Genomic DNA, 18,454 nt, shown 5'->3' with positions numbered 1-18,454 from the left:
AACTCTTTAACTTCGTTCAGATAAATGTAAGTTTCCTCTGATTGATATTAGAATATATTTATATTTTCAGATTATATTTGTCTTTATTCCGCGTTAGTTTCTGTTTTACACAAACTTATTTCAACACAAGACATCTTTATTGTTCGACAAGAAATCACCTGATTATTAAATAAATACAGTCAAACAGCATCAGGTTTACTGAATGTTCATTTTTTCCCTCCTAAAACGGTTTACAGTATTTTCACTTTGTTGTTATTTTCACTTTCATTTCTCAGTAATCTAAATGTTAAAACATACTTCCTGTGAGACCTTCAAAGTAAAATGACTAACGTCCCAGTCAGATTATTAAATTGTGAGTATCTTTAGATACAGTGGTTCCAGATGTTTAGTGTTAGTCTGTTTGAGCTGCTGCAGGAATCAGGACCAAGAAAAACTGGATTGTGCTGCACGGCTGAATGTATGTGTGTTTCCTCAGCAGGTGAAGGCAGAAGGTGTTTGAGCTGACCTGAGTCCAGCAGCATGGATCGGAGTGAGGGTGGAGAGAAAGGAGGTCCTCCCTCTGAAACCCCTCTAGGTGGAGAACACGAGGAGCAGAGCAAAGATCAGAGGTGAGAAGATCAAGTTCAAAGTTCTTTACTTACCATTTGTGCACAGACCAACAATCCAGGAACACTGGTATTCTTGTGCAGAGCTCATAAAACACTGAAACACTTAATAAAATAAAAATAAGAACAAAGTGGTTTCTGTCTCCGCTGTACAGAAGGTCAAGCAGGTCACATGACCAGTGAAGGTTCAGGGTTTTTGTTGCACCTGATTCCATGGTGGTGTTGTCCCATCAGTGACTGTGGCAGAGAAAAATCTATGAAACGCCTCATACTGTGGGTGATGATGATGATGATGATGATGATGTCAGCTCTGCTCTGTCTCAGGTTACATCACTGCTTCTCAATTATCTTCGGTTACACCCCCCCTAGGAAGAAGTAAACATTTCACGCCCCCCCAACTCTCCGCCCCGACTGTAAATAATATAATTTGTCTAAAAAAATGTTATAAGTACACTTCTGCATATCATTGTACCCTTATTAATATTAAATAAATAAACAAATATAGATCAACTTACGACAAAGATTATTAACATCGTTTTATAGTCTGTAACAGAAACGGCTTAAAGTGCATCAGTTTGCCTGAAATTAAAAATAATCTATCCTTATTTAAACTGTAAACATTTTTGACCATTTGATACTGAACAATCAAATGAAATATAATTAATAATAAATTCAAACTCTGCAACATTTTAACATATACAACACTTTGACCTATAAAACAATTTGTGCTGTTTTTTTTTAATAAAAATGAGGAAGTCTGGTTTAATGGCTACGATAAGCATGTTTTGCAGTGCACAGCTTTTTGAAGCAGAGTTTGAAACGTGATCCTGCAACTTTCTGGACCTGGACTTGGTCTCAGAGCAGCGGCAGCAAAGAAGACGCACCGAGCTCAAGAGCGAGCGAGCTGGCTGGGGGTGGGGGGCGGTATTGGGGGACGCGCTCGCAAGAACCTGACAAGTTGTTTAATGACAAGATATATTTTGTTAGCAAAGAATAGAGTCCTAACATTTATTAAAAATTACTTCTGTATTGATAAAAGGATTAAAAAAAAATTGTGCTTTGACAAACTAAAAATAAATTGTAAAAGAGGAAGAGGGGCAGGTGACGCTCTCGCTTTGAGTTTATACTCTTTGTTGCTGTGGGTGACAAGCGTCCGGAGCGTCACCCGCTGAGGCGTCACAGCGACACGGCTCCATCACGGCTCCCCAAACGACAAGAGACACGTTTGTTCATAACTTTACGATTAGTGAGCCTGAGAGTTGATGGATTTTAGCAAACAGTTGCTGAACGCACCCTGACGCAACGACAATGGTGCAAAATAAAAACGAATCCCTGCCGCAATATGTTCCCCGGGGTCACATGCGCCCCCCCCGGCATTGCTCCAGGCGCCCCGCTATTTGAGAAGGACTGGGTTAGATGAACATTTTTAGTGATAAGAGCGTGAGCTGGATGATTCCTGCTGCTCTCCTTCAACAGCTCTGCTCATACGACGAGTCCATGGAAGGACGCTTGTCCCTGTGATCCGCTCCACAGTCGTCATGTCGTCGCTGTGACTTCCTTTCTGCTTGTGTGGCGTTCCCATACCAGACGGTGGTGCTGTGGTTAGTCCTCTGTAGGCCTGGGTGAGAGGGCGCTGGTTCACACCTGATTTCCTGAGCAGCCTAATGAAGTAAAGCAACAAGGTCAACATCTTTTAACGTGCAGGCAACAGTCCTGCAGGGATCCTGTGCTGACTGAGTCCAGCAGACACCCGTCCTCCCATTATCACCACCTGTGGTCCATCTGTCAGAAAGTCCAGGATCCAGTTACAGGTGGGACGCCGAGGTCCATCAGCTTCTCTATCGTTTTGCCCCGACGGAGGGCATTTAAAGTCAAACTGTAGTCCAGGAACAGCATTCTGGGTTTTGTTCTGCTGCTTTCCAGGTGTTGCAGAGTGTGGAGGGCTATACTGCATCATCACTGATCGGTTAGGGCGATAGGCAAACTGAAGGGGGTCGACAGTGTCCGGGACCATGCAGTTGATCTTAAGATCATCTGTTAGTGTTCATCTCAGCGTCACATCAGTAAATTGTCTACATTCACAGGAATCAACCTGAACCTGAGTCGAGGCTTGTGTCTTGTACACGTGACGATTCCACGAGTCTTTCCCTGGATGCTCGTTCAGATCCACCACCTGCAGCAAGAAAGTGAGTTCTATAGAAGTGCAGCTGTTTGAAGTGTCCTGACAATGTACATTCATCAGTTGTTCATTCATTTAATGAGTTGTTTTCTGCTTCACGTCGTCTGTGGATACATGTTTTAATAAAATATCTCGCCGTCAGGAATAAACCAGGTCTCATGCCTGAATCTGAATCTAAGTCTGACCCTGAGCCCAGCTGTGTGTCCCTCAAAAGTAACCTTTCTAAGGATTTTGTTACTGATTTTAAAGCAGTCCAGCCTTCTGCTTCCAAAAGGTGAGCTGTCATTAAATATTCTAAGAGTTTTAAATGTTTTTATTCCAGTATGTCAGTGGTGTGCAAACAGCTAGCTTGTCTTTTGTTGTTTTTCATCGACTTGCAAAGTTGCTGTGAAAATTTTGAGCTTCAGCAAAATCTTTAAAAATACTGACATGCTTTCTCTACGTACAGTAAAGAAAAGTTTACTATAGCTAAATATTATTAGATATAAATCCCATGTAACTGTTTTTATTTTAGCGTCCATCAGCGACCTGACCCTGAGCCCAGCTGTGTGTCTCTTAAAAGTAACTTTTCCAAGAATATTGGTATTTTTTTCAACACAGACCAACCTTCTGCTTTAGAAAGGTGAGTTGTACTGAAATGTTGTACCTGTAAACTACTTTTATTTTCTTTCATTGTGGGTTTAATTTGATCTCAGCTCCATTCCACACCAGTTTCTCAACGTTGTTTTTGTTGGCAGCCTTTTGTTGTCCCTGTCCCAATTGATTTCAGATGCGTTTCTGCCATCAAATTAAGAAATACCCAATTCATCTCCAGTTTCTTCAATGTTTGATATGTCTAATGTGAATCAAATGTGGGTGTGTGACACTTGCAAATCATTGCATTCTGGTTTTAAATTTGCAGTTTATACAATGTCTATGTTTTTGGGGTGTAGTTTGCATTTAGTTAAAATTTTCCAAAGTTGCTGGTGGAATTGTATACCAAAAACATGAATGGAAACAGAAAAATCCATCCATCCATCCATCCATCCATCCTCTTCCAGCTCTTCTGGGAGGACCCCAAGGCATTTCCAGGCCAAGTGAGAGACATTCTCTCCAGCGTGTCCTGGTTCTTCTCCGTGGTCTCCTTCCAGTTGGACATGCCCAAAGCACCCAGGGAGCATCCTTACCAGATGCCCGTACCGTCCCAACTGGCTCCTCTCAATGTGGAGGAGCAGCCGTTCTACTCAGTCTCTCCCAGATGACTGAACTTCTCACCCTATCTCTAAGGGTTAGGGTTGAAACTGGGTTCAACCACCTGTATCCACAATTTCATTCTTTCCGTTTCTACCCAGAGTTCATGACCATAGGTGAGGGTAGGAACATAGACCAGCCAGTAAACAGAGAGCTTTGCCTTACAGCTCAGCTCCCTCCTCACCACAGTGGACCAGTACAGTCCACAATACTGCAGACGCTGCACCAATCCATCTGTCAATGTCACGCTCCATTCTTCCCTCACTCGTGAACAAAACAGAAACATATGGTAAGGGTTTACTAAATACCCAGATAGTCATGACTGAAAATAGCAACTCTAAGACAACAAACAATTAACATTGTTTATTTACGATAGCTGTGATGGACTTGCGACATGTCCAGGGTGTCCCCCGCCCCTCGCTCAGTGATTGCTGGACATGGGCACCGGCGACCCCCATGACCCAAAATGGAAGAAGCGGGTAAAGAAAATGGATGGATGGATATTTACAATAGGTGAAATTCAACAATTGGCTGCAACACAGCTGGAAGGGATTGGAACCCTGGAGAGCAAGGACAAGGGTTACTTGAAGGTTTAGGTCCTTGAGGATGATTGAAGATATTTGTTTGCATCTTGTTGGAGGAAATGGTCATCATAGGGATGAGAGACCAGTAGTTCCAGAAACCACAAAGGAGGGACTTCCAGGAAGGTTGCATTTATCAGTGGGCAAGTACTGGACGGCGAGGAACAGCTGGAGAGGTCACAAAGAGGCTTAGGATCAAACCAGGGAAGTCCAAGGCACAGGAGGAACACAGGAGTCAGTGAAATTGGCAGATAATGCACCAGTGTCGAAAAGAAGTCATCAACTGCCTTATGCACTCCTGCAGCTCATCAGGTGACTGGTCCACAGGCGTGTACTTATTGGTGCCGTCTAGTGCCTTGAAGCTGCAGGAGAAAAACTCAAACTCCAACACAAATTGGCCGAATGGAAGTGTTCTTCATATCGAATAGAAAAAATGTCAAATTTTCTGTAAAAAAAAATCTGATCTCCAGTGGAAATACTCAGAGCTTCTAGAAATGAAGCATTTTCAGCTCATTCTTCTGGAAGCCATTAATGTTTTGTTTCGTCATGTGACCGTCACAACAGGGTAACCACTCCAGAAACACTGTTTGGAGCATGACTGCACATGGACCTTTAGCTTGTATTAATCTTTGTGTGGACAGATATGTGTAATTCTTCATTCCTGTTCAACAGAGTGGACCAGCAGAGCTCAGATGGTTCCAGTGGTCAGTCTATCCAGCAGCATGAAACACATCTGGACTCCGTATTTATGGTCTGTTTTTCCATCGGTTCTGTTTTCAGTCATCTCCTTGTTGCACTTTGTAGTCCAGTCAGTCTGTCCAACATGGATCTGGTGTTCCATGATTTCAGTCTGATGTGTCGTTCATTAACATTCTGTTCCAGCTGCTGAAGGACAACATGGTCACCTTTGTGAAGAACGAGCTGACGAAGATCCAGAAGCTTCTGAGTTCAGATTACCAAGACTCTTCAGTGAGTCAGAGTGAGGATGAAGAGCAGAGGAGCAGCAAAGAGGCACTTGTACAGATCACACTGAACTTCCTGAGGATGATGAAGCAGGAGGAACTGGCCGACTGTCTGCAGAGCAGTGAGAAGATCTCTTTAGATTCACTCTGTTAACTAAATGAGGCATTTACTCATGTCTCAACAGAAATTCAAACACTTTATTTAGATGAATATATGCTTCATTGCCATTTTTTTGTCTTTGTTCAGAACATTTGGCTCCAGTTTGTCAACACAGACACAAATCTTATCTGAATAAGAAGGCCCAGTGTGTGTTTGAGGGGATTGCTAAAGCAGGAAACCCAAGCCTCCTGAGTCAGATCTACACCGAGCTCTACATCACAGAGGGGGGAACTGGAGAGGTCAATGATGAACATGAGGTCAGACAGATTGAACGAGCATCCAGGAAACCACACAGACCTGAAACAACAATCAGACAAGAAGACATCTTTAAACTCCCACATGGAAGGCATGAACCAATCAGAACGGTGGTGACGAAGGGCGTGGCTGGCATCGGGAAGACAGTCCTGACTCAGAAGTTCACTCTGGACTGGAGTAAAAACAAAACCAACCAAAACATCCGGTTCATATTTCCATTCACGTTCAGAGAGCTGAATGTGCTGAAAGACAAAAAGTTCAGCTTGGTGGGACTTGTTCATCACTTTTTTACTAAAACCCAAGAAATCTCCAGGTTTGAAAAATTAGCGGTTCTGTTCATCCTCGATGGTCTGGACGAGTGTCGACTTCCTCTGGACTTCCACAACAATCAGATCCTGACTGATGCTACAGAGTCCACCTCAGTGGATGTGCTGCTGACAAACCTCATCTGGGGGAACCTGCTTCCTTCTGCTCGCCTCTGGATAACCACACGACCTGCAGCAGCCAATCAGATCCCTGCTGAATGTGTTGGCATGGTGACAGAGGTCAGAGGCTTCACTGACCCACAGAAGGAGGAGTACTTCAGGAAGAGATTCAGAGATGAGGAGCAGGCCAGCAGGATCATCTCCAACATCAAGACATCGCGAAGCCTCCACATCATGTGCCACATCCCGATCTTCTGCTGGATCACTGCTACAGTTCTGGAGGACGTGTTGAAAACCAGAAAGGGAGGAGAGCTGCCCAACACCCTGACTGAGATGTACATCCACTTCCTGGTGGTTCAGACCAATGTCAAGAAGGTCAAGTATGATGGAGGAGCTGAGACAGATCCACACTGGAGTCCAGCGAGCAGGATGATGATTGAATCTCTGGGGAAACTGGCTTTTGAGCAGCTGCAGAAAGGAAACCTGATCTTCTACGAGTCAGACCTAACAGAGTGTGGCATCGATATCAGAGCAGCTTCCGTGTACTCAGGAGTGTTTACAGAGATCTTTAAAGAGGAGAGAGGGCTGTACCAGGACAAGGTGTACTGCTTCGTCCACCTGAGTGTCCAAGAGTTTCTGGCTGCTCTTCATGTCCATCTGACCTTCTTCAACTCTGGGGTCAACTTGATCGAAGAACAAGCACATTCTAAGTTGTCTAAAATCGTACACAAGTTAAAGCCAAAAGATTTCTATCAGAGTGCTGTTAATAAGACCTTACAGAGTCCAAATGGACACCTGGATCTGTTCCTCCGCTTCCTCCTTGGACTGTCACTGCAGACCAATCAGGCTCTCCTAAGAGGCCTCCTGATACAAACAGAAAGTGGCTCACAGGACAATATGGAAACAGTTCAATATATTAAGAAGAAAATCCACAAGAGTTCATCTGCAGAGAAAAGCATCAACCTTTTCTACTGTCTGAATGAGCTAAACTATCGTTCTCTTGTAGAGGAGATCCAACAGTCTCTCAGGTCAGGAAGTCTCTCTGCAGATAAACTGTCTACTTGTCAGTGGTCAGCGCTGGTCTTCATCTTAATGTCACCAGAAAATCTGGATGTGCTTGACTTGAAGAGATATTCTGCTTCAGACAAGGCTCTTCTAAGGCTTCTGCTGGTGATTAAAGCCTCCAACAAAGCTCTGTAAGTACAAAAACGAGTTACAGGTCCTTCTAAAAAAAATTAGCATATTGTGATAAAGGTCATTATTTTCCATAATGTAATGATAAAAATGAAACTTTCATATATTTCAGATTCATTGCACACCAACTGAAATATTTCAGGTCTTTAATTGTTTTAATACTGATGATTATGGCATACAGCTCATGAAAACCCAAAATGCCTGTCCCAAAAAATTAGCATATCATGAAAAGGTTCTCTAAACAAGCTATTAACCTAACCATCTGAATCAACGACGTAACTCTAAACACCTGCAAAAGATTCCTGAGGCTTTTAAAAACTCCCAGCCTTGTTCATTACTCAAAACCGCAATCATGGGTAAGACTGCCGACCTGACTGCTGTCCAGATGGCCATCATTGACACCCTCAAGCAAGAGGGTAAGACACAGAAAGAAATTGCTGAACGAACAGGCTGTTCCCAGAGTGCTGTATCAAGGCACCTCAGTGGGAAGTCTGTGGGAAGGGAAAAGTGTGGCAGAAAACGCTGCACAACGAGAAGAGGTGACCGGACCCTGAGGAGGATTGTGGAGAAGGGCCGATTCCAGACCTTGGGGGACCTGCGGAAGCAGTGGACTGAGTCTGGAGTAGAAACATCCAGAGCCACCGTGCACAGGCGTGTGCAGGAAATGGGCTACAGGTGCCGCATTCCCCAGGTCAAGCCACTCTTGAACAAGAGACTGCGTCAGAAGCGCCTGACCTGGGCTACAGAGAAGCAGCACTGCACTGTTGCTCAGTGGTCCAAAGTACTTTTTTCGGATGAAAGCAAATTTTGCATGTCATTCGGAAATCAAGGTGCCAGAGTCTGGAGGAAGACTGGGGAGAAGGAAATGCCAAAATGCCAGAAGTCCAGTGTGAAGCACCCACAGTCAGTGATGGTCTGGGGTGCCATGTCAGCTGCTGGTGTTGGTCCACTGTGTTTTATCAAGGGCAGGGTCAATGCAGCTAGCTATCAGGAGATTATGGAGCACTTCATCCTTCCATCTGCTGAAAAGCTTTATGGAGATGAAGATTTCATTTTTCAGCACGACCTGGCACCTGCTCACAGTGCCAAAACCACTGGTAAGTGGTTTACTGACCATGGTATTACTGTGCTCAATTGGCCTGCCAACTCTCCTGACCTGAACCCCATAGAGAACCTGTGGGATATTGTGAAGAGAAAGTTGAGAGACGCAAGACCCAACACTCTGGATGAGCTTAAGGCCGCTATCGAAGCATCCTGGGCCTCCATAACACCTCAGCAGTGCCACAGGCTGATTGCCTCCATGCCACGCAGCATTGACGCAGTCATTCATGCAAAAGGATTCCCGACCAAGTATTGAGTGCATAACTGAACAAGATTATTTGAAGGTTGGAGTTTTTTGTATTAAAAACACTTGTCTTTCATTGGTGGGATGAAATATGCTAATTTTTTGGGACAGGCATTTTGGGTTTTCATGAGCTGTATGCCATAATCATCAGTATTAAAACAATTAAAGACCTGGAATATTTCAGTTGGTGTGCAATGAATCTGAAATATATGAAAGTTTCATTTTTATCATTACATTATGGAAAATAATGACCTTTATCACAATATGCTAATTTTTTGAGAAGGACCTGTATACTTTCATCAAAATATCAGTGAATGCAGTATTAATATCACAAAGGGCTATTTGGACTGCAATAAATCATAGGCCGTTATATTTCAACTAGTATTTCAACTTCATTCATGGTCTGCTGCCAATATGGTCATTCCAAACTTTCACTTGCCTTGATGCCCATACCTTCTCCATGTTCTCCATGTTTCAGCTCCTTCCTCAAATGTTTAATTGGGGACTGCCTAGAAAGGCATCCACCTATTACTATAAATGTCCTGGGGAAACTTTGACAAGGAAGCTACATTGTCGCCATTTTAGAATTTTGATTTGACAGTACCACGTGTTAGGGTTCTCTCTCAGATACCACCATGCCAAATTTCAGCTCAGTATCTTAAAGAACGACTGATTTATAGCCAATTTTGTGTTTTCTGAGGTAGCTGTGGCAGCCATCTTGAACCAAAATGGCTCCAAAAGTTAATCAGTTCTAGAGATACAATTGATAACTTTCTGTGAGTTTCAAAATATCCAACAAGCTGTTCATGAGATATGTTGCTAACAGACAGACACTTTAAGTTTACATGGTGTTTCTAAATGTGTCAGTACAGATATGCAATCATGTGGCTTCCGTTTTACGGAAGCTATGCCTTCCTTTGGCAGCCTCATAAGAGGTCAGCTGGCTAGTTACCGTAGAAACAACCTTAGCCAATCAGAAAACTACATTTTCCCGCCATTTTATGTGCGTGTGTGTGTGTGTGTGTGTGTGTGTGTGTGTGTGTGTGTGTAAGCAGGGTACAGTAACACAGACGTATAAGAGGAAAAGTGGCTAATCTTGGTTCAAACAAACATCTGCTGTGTAAAAACTATAAAGTCTATTGAAAAAATTCTTGAACCGTGAGTGAGATAAGAGATCAGTTCACACTCTTGTGAATTTTCACATTTTTACAGCAACATATGTCAGAGATATGACGAGTTTAAAACATTCCTTACAATTCGATCTGAACAAAAAAGTTGGAAAAATGATAATGGGGAAACACGGGACACGAAGTGGTCGCACTCTGCCTTCTGAAGCTGCTCACGGAAAAAACACAACTCCTACAGCCAAACCAGAAATACTGCTGGAAAGACGACAAAAATGCCTACGGTTTGATATATAATATGCATGTGTATCTTAAAAGATGTGGTGGTGGGAAGAGTTTGTTGGATGTCACACTGAGTTGAGTTCAGGGACCTCTCCACTAGGCCATGTGACCTCAAAGGCGGTTCAACTACATGGACATAATCAGATTAAACGCCCATTCAGAATAAAAAAGTCATGTAAACGCCCCATTCGGATTATTCTGATCTGATTTAGCTCGATCTAAATGAATCTGTAATCCAAATAGCCATGTTTACATGTATATAAGTAATCGGATTAAACGGCCGTTCGGAAAAATGAGTCATGTAAACGCCCCGATCGGGTTATTTTCTGTTTATTCAGTGCGATTTGAAAGGATTTGTGATCAGAACGAAACGGGTGGTTTACGCCGATTCATAAACCGAACGGTGCGCATGTAAACGCTTAATCTGTTCATTTTTTTCTGATCGTGAAAAACTGACCTCACTGCGCATGTGCGACCTATGTCATTTCCGCTTGGCTAATGCTAGTAATATTAGCATGTCGGGGAAGCAATTCGTTTACGTTCATCCCGAAAGTAAACCGGAAGTAGAACTTCTTCTTCTGTGTTTTTTTTTAGGAGAGTTTACCACTTTGTACATGTCAGTACTTCTGTTCAGAGCAAAGCCTGCTGCATGTAAACGCTCGTCATGAACAGATTGTGCCCATGTAAATGATACATTTGAATTATTTAATCTGAAAACATTTCAATCTGGTCAAAGAATTTTGCGCATGTAAACATAGCTAATGAGAGGGGTGGTTTATGCAGATTCATAATCTGAACAGTGTGCATGTAAACACTTAATCTGATCATTTTATTCTGATTGTGGAAAACTGACGTGACTGCAACCTATGCCCAGCTCATGTATTTCCGTCTGGCTAGATGATATGTCGGAAGCAAAATTGGTTGATGAGCGACACAATATTACTATTAGAAACTTTGAAAGAGCTCAAAATGATCTGTATTACCTGTAGCTCAATCAGTGAGTACAGTAACCTCTCCACCATCATTAAAACATGGCGTGGGTCCATTTTGCGCGCTCAGGTTTGTTTAAGTTCATCACAGAAGTAGAACTTCTTCTGTGTTTTTTTTAAGGAAAGTTTACCACTCTGCATATGCCAGTACTTATATTTTGAATAAAAGCCCGCTGTATGTGAACGCTCGTCATGATCAGATTGTGCCCATTTAAACAATACATTTGGATTATTTAATGCAAACACATTTGAATCAGATCAAAGAATGTTGCGCATCTAAACATAGCTATTGATTTTCAATGAGAAAAATGGCGTATTTGTTTACTAATTACATCGCCATGGTAACTCGAAATGCGAAGACAAGTAAGAGCACACATCACGGTGCCAAGCCAGTCGTTTTCATGTAAAATTTGTGGGGGTACAGCTGCATCAACGTAGATTGAAGATCAAGACCCTTTTCAGGTGCAATTTTATCCACCTGAAACATGATGCATAATCCCTTTTTTAAATAATGATATGTGGAATCTACTGTAAGTTTTGTTCACTTGGGAATACATTTGAATAAGTTTTAAACCTGGTAAAGACAAGATAATTTTTTATTACAGTAGACCCTTGATACTTTGTGGTTCGACTTTAGCGGACTCACTCTTTTGCGGGTTTTCAATGTAAGCTTGTACACGACACACTATTGGCAATGGGGAAAGACAGACCCCACTTCCTCTTTTCTATTTCTGAGCCTGCCTGTCACAGCAGAGCAGAGACACACAACAGGCGAGCGCACAACCTGTTGTGTGTCCCTGCTCTGCTGTGATAGACAGCCTCGGAAAAAGAAAGGAGGGGGTGGTTTGGGGGTCTGTCTTATACCTGAGTGAGCAACATGAGTGGCATGGATTGTTTATTTAAAATAATCAAGCATAACCTGAACCAAGACCTTGGGCAATCACTGAGCGGGCCAGGCCACCGGGAAATGTCCCGGTGCTTCCGATGGCCGGTCCACCCCTGGGGTTGGCTCAGTAACCGTAGAATCAGTCTGTGCTCTTTTAGAGCAGAGTATGGGAAGGGTTTATAAAGCCTTAAAAGAAATACTAAAATAAATATAAAATCCCTACTTTGCAGATTTTCATCTATCGCGGGGGTGTCTGGAATGTAACCCCTGTAATAAGTGAGGGAATACTGTATATGTAAAACCGTAGAAGTGAAAGAAGGTAGACCTTATTTTTCTTGTGATATATGTTTAGAAATGCACTGCTTGTTTTGTACAGAAAGTTAGCAACAAAACTGATTTATTTTATTTGTTGTTAACCCTGCCCTCAGACTTGCTGACTGCAACCTCTCGGAGAAAAGCTGTAAAGCTCTGGCGTCAGTTCTCCGCTCCCAGTCTTCTCATTTGAGAGAGCTGGACCTGAGCAACAACAACCTGCAGGATTCAGGAGTGGAGCTGCTGTCTTCTGGATTGATGAGTCCACACTGCAAACTGGAAAGGCTTAGGTCAGAACAATATTTTTTAAATTATCAACTTCAAAGTTTCTATCATGCACAAAATAGTAATCTTCCTAGAAGATTTTATGTCAAACGATAAAGTAGTTCTTCAAATGTGTCAGAGATGTGTTTAAAGCATTTGTGTAAATTCTCAGTTATCCAGAACATGATGATCGTAAGTGGTTCAACAGAAAGCAGCTGAACTTCTCTTGTTTCTTAAAGAAGGTTCTCATCCAAAAGGCTTCATTTCTAATTGTGGGCTGGGTGTTTCAGGCTTATTAAATCATTACAACGATACTATATTAGGGCTGTTAAGGCCACACGAGTCGCTGACTCATTCCTCCATCCTGTCATATGGGCCGTTGTCACTTGTTGATCCCATTGAGTCCTCGAGGCTCAATGGGATCAACAAGGGCATTAGGGCAGTCCTGCTGCCCAGGAGGACCGAGAAGGCCGCTGGATCTGACGGCAAGCTGGATCCAGGTAGACAGATCAGTATCTGTGGCCAGATTCTTTGGCCAGATTATTTTGCTTCACTGTAGTAGATCCTTCCTGCCCACAGCTATCAGCATCTATAACAACTCCTGAATGAAACCAGGATGAGAGCTATGACAACACTTAGTTTCCCTCTGGGATTAATAAAGTGTTTTTGAATTGAATTGAATTGAATTGAAGTGAAGTGAGTTTGACACCCCTGCGTAGTTTAAGTTTCAGTGGGTAGTGAAGATCATAAAGCAGGTATTGGTCTGTATGTGAAGCTTTCCTGTAGACTTGTGTTGAGGCTTTTTTTTTTCTCATTTTAAACTTTTTATTACCTCAAGCCCTCTGGATGGGAGACTGCAACGAAGTGAAGGTTCAACGTGTCTGCTGGCTTCCTTAGATAGAGAACTTTACTAATTGTTTTTTTATGTATGTGAATGCTCCTGTAAAGTGCCCTGAGACAACTTTGTTGTGTTTTGGCGCTATATGAATAAAAAGAAGTGAATTGGTAGAAGACACAAGATTGATATAAGGTCAACCACCCTTTTTTAGGACTGCTCCTTTGTCTGTTTTAATATCACGTGCATTTAGATACAGCCATGATATTGATTTGACATTGAACTCGCCTTTAATGTAGGCAGACAAACACAAAGCAATAGTTCTCATCAGTTTTCACCTCCACTCTCTGTTTCTATGAATGCCTTTGTTCCAGATATGGTTTTAAAGTTGAGCAGGTATCTCAAGAAGAAGTTAGAATAGATGGTGTGTTCTCCTGCAGCCCTTCTAGAACGTGTCTAGAAAATGTCAGGTCGTTGTTTCGTACATAAAACCTTCTGTACAGATATGACCTGCCTTTATAGTAAATGTGTGATAAACTGCAAACATAAGAGATTTATTTCTCTGATTGCTCCATGGGTTGACACGAAAAATACATGGCAATCCATATGTATAAAAACAAAATCTAAATGCTTTTCTCTTTTCCTTTTTTAGACTTCAGTTCTGTGAGATTTCAGGGAGAACTTGTAAAGTTCTGTCTTCAGTTCTCAGCTCCCCGTCCTGTAGTCTGATGGAGATCGACCTGCGTAACAACAACCTGCAGGACTCAGGCGAGTTGCTGTCAAGTGGACTGGACAGATCAAACTGGACTCTTGAAATTTTCAGGTGAGCGTTCATCAAACTGCTGTAAATGTATTGAAATGAGCAACAGTGTGCACGAAGAAGGACTATAGTATGGTATGGTAGGGAAATAATTATATGATCTTCTGTTGATTCATCTTTACTGTATGTTGGCTCACTTACAAAGAAATGAACAGTCTCAACTTCTCATGGTAGTTTCAGTCTTAGTGACAGAACAATAGCTAAAATTCAGGAAAAATACATTATAAAAAGTTTAAAAATATATTTTTCAAATCATTAACGAGGGAAGGACTTGATCCTTTACAAAACGCATGGAATTTTGATTTCTTCAGATTGTTACGTGTCCATATGACTATTAATCAATCAATTTCTGGCAGTCCTGATCTAAATTGGTTTTGTTTATAAAGCGCACCTGTCTGCAATGGGAGGGCGTTTGTCTGGCAGCCGAAGCTTGGACCAAACTGGGTCATGGTGCAACAGAACAATGATCCCAAACAAGCGAGCCAAAAATAAAATAAAACACACACCTCATAACTTATTTTCTGGTGCTGATTTATGTTGATTCATTATTGTAATAAAAACAAGTAAAAAAATATGCAACAAAGCACATCAGTCACTAGCAGCGTACCAGGATGTGTATTTGTACCAGAGTTTTTGGGTACATGCGTTTTGGTTTGACAGGCATGTGTTGGATTAAAGCACTAACGAGTGTGATTTCCCCATACAAGCTGTAAAAGTTGTATGTCTACGTCTGCATGCTGAGTCTGACCTGACACCTGTCCCCCATCTTTCATTTCAGGGGGGAATCTGCTGGGGTTCGATGGTTGAAACCAGGTCTGAGGGAATGTAAGTTTTTCATTTAGTTCATGAAAACCCATCTTCAAACCGTTACATCACTTCTTTATGAGTCAAAGATTATACGGTTGCAGTCAAGTTTATATACACTCATCATGGGCATGAATGTTTTTATCAGCAACGTGGTGATAGATACAAAAAGTGTGTTGGTGAGATGCATCTTGCGTGGGGACATTTGACCAAATATCGAGGGGGTATTTGAATGTGACTGAGCCTGTATGTATAAATCCGACCCAGCGTAGATTGACAACAATCCACACTAAATTAAAACTTGTACACCCAATTTTAGTTTTTTAAAAGACATAAAAGATTTTTGTTACATAGACATTCCACCCTGGAAAAAGAACGTTCAAATAAATTGTACAAAAGTCTAAAATACATGCCACCCATACCCAATGACGGGATGTAAATCTTTGACCAAAATTGTAGACCAATATCAGAATCAACTTTATTGTCATTGCACAGAAGCACAAGGAAATTACATTTCAATACAGCCCATTGAATGAAAGGCAAACAAAAAACAGACATGGGCAGATTGGGTGTCTGAGGCTGCAGCCTCACTGAGAGGCGCTTCCTTTTTTATTAGATTAGGATACATGAGGGAAAAGGAGGTAAAATAAATAAATAAATCACATCTCACACTGCATGCCTAACTGGACACAGTGTATGGCTGCAAAAAAAACCAGCACAAAAAAAAAAAAAAACATATAGACATATGCATATGGAGTGGGTGAGGGTGGGGGTCCCGGCACAGGCCACTCAAGTGAGCGATGCAGCCACTGGTGCCTTCATATCTCCTAGGTTGCTGCACCGATGGAGCAAAATGAGGGAGGCCAGCGAAGGCGGTGAATTGAGGGGAAGTAGACCGAGAGCACTGTCCAGATAGCCCTGACCCAGCCATAGTCCTGACCCAGCCATAGTCCTGATAAGTGTGTTTATCAGCCGGCTCAGTAGAGCTCTGACACAGGTCCATGTCCCTGGGGAATGGAGCAGGTAGGGGTTGGGGGAGCAGAGTGTCTTGTACACAACATCCAGGAGAATTTGAGATAGTCAACCTTCCAAGGTCGACGCAGTGGAAATCAAATTTGTTTGGGTCAGGTCGAGCTCTGTTAATTTCCATCTATCTTTCACAGTCTTGCTAGTACATCTCATGGCGACTCCAAACAGCCAAATTGTGGTTGCATATGCCAAGTCGAGCTTACGACTTCTCCAAGATCTATTCCTTCCCACCAGCGAGATTCAGGAGTCGCAAGTAGCCTGCGATTCTCAGCAAGAACCGTGTCTAGCTTACGGCTCAGCTTGCACAGCATTTGAGTCTGAGTGTTGACAGCACGGCACATTCATTCACACATGCCAGAAGCTTTACAATGGCCAGAACAGCTGCTGACGTTTTCCGAATTTGTCGACATGCCAGGTATCCACAACTCCAAAAAGCAGGAATCCTGTTATTATAAATCCAATTATGTACACATCTTCAGCGTCCTCGACTGACAATATGGACAGACACAAAATCTTCCACTTCCCCCAAGAATCCATATAGTGTATCCAGCTGCTAGTGTCCCGTCAGGGCAGGAGGGCTCTCCTTTGCCCTGTCTTCTCGTTGAGAAAATTTGATCAATTGCGTTGAGAGGCCAGCTGACCAGATCCATAGTTTACAATTTGAAAGATAGGAAAAAAGAGGTTCTGAAAAGGTTCACAGGACAAAGAGCAGAGCAGGGGAAGGAGCAGGAGGGGAAAGTGTCCGCCTTCGCCGAGAGCAAGCGGGGGAAAAAAAACAAAAACAAAAACCTGAAGCTGGATTGTGTTTGTTCTCTTCATCAGATTCCTTCCAACTCAAAATCAACAAAGACACAGTAAACAGAAAGCTCAAACTGTCTGACAACAGGAAGGTGATGCGTGTGGAGCAGGACTTGCCTTACGCCGACCACTGCGACAGGTTTGACTTCGATCCTCAGCTGCTGTGTAAAAACCCCCTGACCGGCCGTTGTTACTGGGAGGTGGAGTGGCGAGGAAAAGTATCAGTATCTGTGAGTTACAGAGGAATCAGCAGGAGTGGAGGCAGTGATGACTGCGTCTTTGGATCCAACTCTCAGTCCTGGAGTCTGAACTGCTCCGATGACGGTCATTTCTCTGCCTGGCACAACAACAAGGAAACACCCATCTCCTCCTCGGTCTCCAACAGAGCAGCCGTGTATTTGGACTGTTTTGATAACATCCTGTCTTTCTACAGCGTCTCCTCCAACTCACTGATCCACCTCCATACCTTCAATGACTTATTCGTTGAACCGTTGTATCCAGGATTTGCACTCTTGTCCTCTGGTTCCTCGGTGTCTTTGTGTTCAGAATAGTCTCTTCCTGTCTTACCATTGACCAGACGGCTCGGCCTGTACGGGTCTGTCCAGGATCTAGATCATTGATATCAACCTCTTTCTACGAGGAAACCTTCACTGATTTGTATCTAACAGCAGTGGTTGTCAGGAGTGTTTGGGTTTGGACCCTCTTGACACATTATTTTTCTTTACGGATAGCTGGGTTCAGATTCCCAATAATGAGTCAGACGTATTTCCTGTAAGGACTGGGTTCCACCAGTTCTGCTGTTTGACTCTATAGATATAATTTCTAAACTTTAACAACTAAATTTCTAAACTCAGCAAAGTTTGAAAGGTTTCACTGTTACATTTTGTAGTTGAGGGAGAATCTTCAGTTTGTAGGTTCCTGTCTCTGTGTCTTTAAAACCAAATTAAAAGCTGTTTTTGTTTAACTCGTCATTATTAGCCCTTGATGGATATGCTGCAACAGTTTTTTATATTAGCCTGTGTGTTAGTGGTCTTTCTTTCATTCTAATACTTCATTTATATTTTAGTATTGTCTCAGTTTATAAAATTGTTTGAGCTCACTATTATTTGAGAACAACAATTTATTCCCGTTTGGTTTAGCAGTTTGCGATGAGTTGAGTTGATGCTGTGGTTAATACTAAATATTAACATTATGCATTCATAAACAGTCTGCATTCATAAACAGTATGCATTCATAAACTGTATGCATTCATAAACTGTATGTATTCATAAACTGTATGTATTCATAAACAGTCTGTATTCATAAACAGTCTGTATTCATAAACTGTCTGTATTCATAAACAGTCTGTATTCATAAACTGTATGTATTCATAAAC

At 42.3% G+C, this 18,454-nt stretch overlaps 1 protein-coding gene across 1 annotated transcript; it reads left to right on the top strand.

Annotated features, from left to right (window-relative positions):
• The first annotated feature begins 10 nt into the window (after positions 1–10).
• LOC119410051 (protein NLRC3-like) lies at positions 11–17,630 on the top strand. Its single transcript, XM_037676959.1, is given in 11 exon segments — positions 11–26; positions 476–621; positions 731–736; positions 2,964–3,058; positions 5,268–5,346; positions 5,478–5,679; positions 5,805–7,593; positions 12,646–12,819; positions 14,281–14,451; positions 15,227–15,273; positions 17,104–17,630. Coding segments are annotated over 10 exon segments (3,192 nt in total). The 5' UTR covers positions 11–26; positions 476–519.
• Positions 17,631–18,454: the final 824 nt, after the last annotated feature.

The sequence above is a fragment of the Nematolebias whitei genome, chromosome 1 (genome assembly GCF_014905685.2).
Source record: "Nematolebias whitei isolate Nwh7 chromosome 1, NemWhi1, whole genome shotgun sequence".
Lineage (NCBI taxonomy): Eukaryota > Metazoa > Chordata > Actinopteri > Cyprinodontiformes > Rivulidae > Nematolebias > Nematolebias whitei.
Note: the sequence above shows the minus strand (reverse complement) of the source record. Positions and strands in the feature narration are given on the sequence as shown.